This window comes from Phalaenopsis equestris, unplaced genomic scaffold, assembly GCF_001263595.1.
Source record: "Phalaenopsis equestris unplaced genomic scaffold, ASM126359v1 Scaffold000114, whole genome shotgun sequence".
In the NCBI taxonomy this organism is placed as follows: domain Eukaryota; kingdom Viridiplantae; phylum Streptophyta; class Magnoliopsida; order Asparagales; family Orchidaceae; genus Phalaenopsis; species Phalaenopsis equestris.
In genome coordinates, this window is record NW_018164556.1 from 808,825 (window position 1) to 813,976 (window position 5,152).

General features: G+C 37.1%; 1 protein-coding gene across 1 annotated transcript; it reads right to left on the bottom strand.

Moving 5' to 3' along the window:
* Nucleotides 1-247: 247 nt before the first annotated feature.
* Nucleotides 248-3,627, bottom strand: LOC110020997 (indole-3-pyruvate monooxygenase YUCCA2-like). Its single transcript, XM_020719309.1, has 5 exons — nt 3,154-3,627; nt 2,570-2,848; nt 1,566-1,814; nt 1,336-1,458; nt 248-646 (listed from the first exon to the last, which is right to left on the bottom strand). The coding sequence occupies exons 1-5, from the start codon at nt 3,535-3,537 to the stop codon at nt 464-466; spliced, it is 1,218 nt and encodes a 405-aa protein (XP_020574968.1). The 5' UTR covers nt 3,538-3,627; the 3' UTR covers nt 248-463.
* Between the last annotated feature and the right edge of the window lie 1,525 nt (nt 3,628-5,152).

A 5,152-nucleotide genomic window follows, 5' to 3' on the forward strand; every position in this document is an offset into this window, starting at 1 on the left:
CCAGTACATTTGCATGTTAAAAATGGATCAAGTTAATTATGTTTAGCTAGAAAATTTAATTGTCAACTTTTCTAGATTATGAATCATATGAAAGATTTCCAGAATGATCTTCGTATTAATACAACTAAATATTTAATCTTATCATTTATTTTTTTCTCTTGTCGTCATTCTTCACAAATATATTTATTTTATAACTTCAGTCACAAGAAATAAGAACATATCAAACTCTGTACTTTCTCATGGCCCAAGCTCAGAAGAAGCTACATCAGTCAGGAAGAAAAGCTTTAAAAAATGGAAAACAAACAAACAAACAAATCAAATCTATCAAACTCATCACTCCTGGGCATAAGATCTGATCTCCATCTATACCCTAACAAATTAAAAATAAGCTGAAAAATATACAAGTTGTGCATGCAACTTCGCCGGTCATATTCTGGTGCAGAAGCTGCTATTATAATATTATTCATTGCGTGGCCTCTAACTTCCAGCATCGCTCAATGTGCAGAGCTATTCTTGTGGCGTCCATGGAAGCACCGAGCAAGCCTTTCTTTGTAAAACCAACTGCATACAGCCCTCTCTCTCCCTTCCATCCATTGGGAAACGGCCTCACAGGCAAACCATCTTCCTCTGAGAAGAAATCCTTTTCCTGCAATAAATACAGAAATTATATTTATTGTTAAGTATAACTCATATGACTCATAAGGGACAGATGCTAGAGCGGAGCAAGCGCTCACGGCAAGCGAGCGAAGCAGAGCTCGCAAGCTGAGCAGAGCACAGAGGAAGTATTTGTCCAAATGGGGGAGTTTCCTTAAGTGGGTTGGGGGTGCGGGGGCAACACGCCCACAATACGTTACATGGGTATTTTTGTAATATTATTATGGGTTATATTTATATATAATATATGTAATACAATGGAACCATATTTTTTCTTCTGGAATAGAAACCGCCGCTCTGCTCTCGTAGGCACATTGCCGAACATAATTAAATCTCTTGTGTTCTTCAATCCTCTTGTTGGTTTCTTTCACTTCGTTTATTATATTTATATAGATATAACTTTGGAATAATGGGCAACAATAAACTCTCTCTTTTGCCTCTAAGCAAAACATCATATGATTTGACTTTAAAAGATAGAAATTCTTTAATGCATGTCATAATAGAATAATAGAGGAAAAGAAAAGAAAAGCTTATTGAAATGATAAAAAATAGGTGGGGGACATTTACATACATACCCCATGTAATTCTTATACATATTTACAGATTTATCACTTAAAATTTACTTTTTTACATTTATATCATCCAAATCTAATACAAAAGAATGGTTGAATGGCAAATTACCTTTAACCAAATGGGCAAATTACTTCTGTACCCGGTGGCTAAAATCACAGCTTCAAAGTCTTCTGATCTCCCATCAACAAACTCTGCCCCTTTCGCTGTGAATCGTTTTACAGCAGGAAAAACCTGTAACACAAAGCTAATCAATACAGATTACTTAGCCTAAACATAAAATCATGGTTATAATATTACATTGTAGTCATTGAAATATAATTAATTACTCCAATTACAACCTTAATATCTCCTGACTTGATCTTGGCCAGCGTGCCAACATCAAGAACAGGTGTCTTTCCTGAGAAGCCCTTGAGCTCGAGAGGGCCGAGTTTGGGCCGACGAAGCCCGAGTCGGGCCGTGTCGCCGAGTTTGAGTCTGGCGATGAATAGTAATATACGATCAATTATTCGAATAGGTAACCACTTGAGCAAACACATTGACAGACCAAAAGTAGACTGGCCGAACATGTCCCTGGGTAGCATGTGAACCTGCATATGATACAATAAATATATAAGAATTTGAGTGCTACATCTTTTTATATGATCTTTATGACCAAATGGATTTGTTATGAGAATATTCTAAGCGAATTTTTCATAACTAGATAAGACTTGGTATTTGTTTTTTTGAGTATCGTACGCCACAGGATTTGAAGTAAGCAGTGTCAGTACTGCAAAACAGAAGATGAGAGGGTGAGAAGATAGCAATAGCGAAAAAGCCTTCTCCGGCGTGCGGTTGAATCCCCGAGAAAAAGTAAATGAGAGATTTTTCACCAGATTTTTTTTCTTTTTTTTTTTTTATAAATGCAGTGCAAATACTATACATTTATATATCTAACACCTAAATTTCAATTTTTATAAACATAACATAAAGAATATATTTTAATTCTTAAAAGTTAAATGATGAGTATATTTTTGTAACAAGCTATATTTTTTTGGTAAATCATAAAAAAAACAGTTTTTTTTTTATTTATTTAAAGGGAATTTCCATTGATTTTTATGGAAAGATTTTTTATGCTGATTTTTCAACGAGTATGATAATTCAACTTGCCATTATTTTAGTCCCACATTTAAAGTTTTACACTTTATAAGAATTATCATCTGAGCCATGATCAGATAAGTTACTTCTTCAGCTTTGTTTTGTAGTTCTTTGGTGATTCAATTAGAATTCAGTCAATGCATAATTAAAAAACCCACTTTTAAAGAACCCTAAATTTAGCCGTTAGAATTAGAGAAGAAAAACCCACCGAATCTCTCACCACAATTCCTGGCCGGGCTCCACAGTTGCAGAGATCAAGAGAGACCTCCATTCCAGAATTTCCACAGCCAACAACAAGCACCTTCTTTCCCTTATAGACCTCCCCACTTCTGTACCCACTAGTGTGCACCACCTCCCCGTTGAACTCTGTCATCATTCCGGCGATATCTGGCAGCACCTCCTCCGCATTCTCACCGGTTGCCGCCACCAGCCACCGCGACATATACTCCCTCCTCCTCCCCATTGCCTCTGTTCTCACCCTCCAATACTGCAACAAAAAATATGATCTGTAATAATGTGAATCTATGCTGCTTTTGAAATCATTATTCCATGCCTAGTTAGACAAAAATGTTTCCTACTATTTTCGACAAATGTTTCCTACTATTTTAAAAAAAAAAAAAAATTGCACTGAAATTTGAAGAAGATTGTAACTGAAACAATGAAAATCTGTGACATTTACAAAATTAACGTTTGTTGCCAACTAATTATATAAATCCTCATAAAAGTTACATTTTTTTAATTATTGTTTTTGCCAAAAAAACAAAATTATAATTTTCACAAACATTATCTTACCCCTCGGGAATCATACTCTGCGCTGATCACCCTCTGCCCAAACAGGGGATGGATATTGAAGTTTGCAGCATATGACTTCAGGTGCGAAAGGAACTGCTCCTTAGTTGGATAAGTTGGGAAGTGGGGCGGAAAACGCATGAGCGGAAGCTCACAAAAGCTCTTGGGAAGATGAAGACGAAGTCTGTCATAAGACTTTAGCTGCCATAGTGAAGCAATACAGTGGCTGCGCTCTATAACTAAGCTCGGTATTCCTTTAGCTTTCAGACATGCGGCGACTGCGAGGCCTGATGGGCCGGCGCCAATGATTATTGGGCCTGAAACTGGAATAGGGGAGCCAGATGGGTCGTGGGTTCGCTTGCCTTCTATCTCTCTGAAGCAAGCCATGGAAGGGAGGAGGAAGAGAGATATTTTAGTTGGTATTATTGCTTGGATGTGTCTGCTTCATCAATGGGGTTTAGGGTTTTAGGGAGGGAGAGGAGATGGGGGAAGAAAGGAGGAGAAGAGGAAGGCGGATTTGTGGGTATTTATACTGATTGTTAATGTTTGTTATTATAATGATTGGTTGAATTGATATTTTGTTTTGGCTTTTAGTCGCGCATTAGAATATTGGTTGTGGACTTATGAGGATTGTTTTGAGAGGGATGGGAATTTGTAGACGGATTTTCTTATTTTTTTTAAGCTAATGAGTAATTTTGAATAATGATATAAATCTATGTGACTATTGAATTTAGCAATTTAATTTTGGGGTATATATATATGTATTATACGGGCAACATAATTCTTATGTACTTAGACACATATAATTAGGGTCATTTGGTTTGCTAAAAATGAAATGTAATGTAAAAAAGTTGTAGAATTATAATTACAATGTATTCGAAATACTTTCAAGTTGTTTGTTTCATTATAAAATAAATGTAGGACTTTATATTTTTTATTTATTTTGAAGTAGATTGAATATAACATACTTACTTGGGGCAAAGGGCGACAGGCCATAGCGGGGGGCAACATATACTCTCTCTTCCTCCCTGAAAATGGCCCTAGGTTTAAGTGGTGAAATTAGGTTTTGATAGTTTAGGGGAGGCTTGAGGGTGGTGGGGATGTTCTTCTCTGATCAAGGGAAGTACTTTTGTTGTTGGGAGCAAGGGTTTAAGTGGTGAAATTAGGTTTTGATAGTTTAGGAGAGGCTTGAGGGTGGTGGGGATGTTCTTCTCTGACCAAGGGAAGTACTTTTGTTGTTGGGAGCAAGAAGTTTAAGTGGCTTAGTAGAGAGCTTGGTCGTGTGTAGAAGCTCTAGGGTTTGGGCTTTTTATAGACATGGAAGTTTGGTGGTGAGCTTGGCTATGCATGGGGAAGCTTAGGCGGCTCCTCAAAGAATTCAAAGAGGAATTTCAAGGGTTTTGGGTAATGGTGAGGAGCTTTTCTATTTTTCCATGTGTTGGTCATGGGGGCACCAATGGGGATGAAGGTGGCTTGGGAATGTGTTAGGGTTGATTGAAAGAGCTTTTGGTGGGTGGCTATAACCAGGTTTGGTCAAGTTTTAGCTCACCAAAGGCTGGTAATAGAGGGCATGACCTAGGTGCTAACTATGAAATGACATGGCTAAGTGTGTGGTTTTTGTCATTTTGCGTTTGGTTTTATTTAAAAATAATTTAATTTAACTTATGTGCCACCCATGTGTCATGATGGGTTGGATTTGTGCATGGATCTACTCATGGGATTCAACGAGATTCAATAGAAAATCATAGGAAATAATTCTTCAGTGATTCCCCCTCACTTTAACTGATCACAAAGAGGTGAGATTTGTAATGAATTTCTCTAGAAATAAGTTTGTAAGCTCGTCAAAGGTATGGATGCTCCCTTCTATAAGCCAGTAAATCCAAGTGTAAGCTTGGGCTTTAAGTGTTACAAAAATGCCTAACAAAAAAAAAAGCATGAAGACCTCATTGTATGTTCATAATAGTTCTAAAGTGATCCACATGTTCATATGTGTCAAAAGCCC

Coding starts and splice junctions, on each gene's coding strand:
- LOC110020997 (XM_020719309.1), bottom strand. CDS start 3,537: ATGGCTTGCTTCAGAGAGATAGAAGGCAAGCGAACCCACGACCCATCT. Junction 1,815..2,569: donor GAATTGTGGTGAGAGATTCG/GTGGGTTTTTCT, acceptor TATCATATGCAG/GTTCACATGCTACCCAGGGA. Junction 1,459..1,565: donor TCAAGTCAGGAGATATTAAG/GTTGTAATTGGA, acceptor TTTGTGTTACAG/GTTTTTCCTGCTGTAAAACG.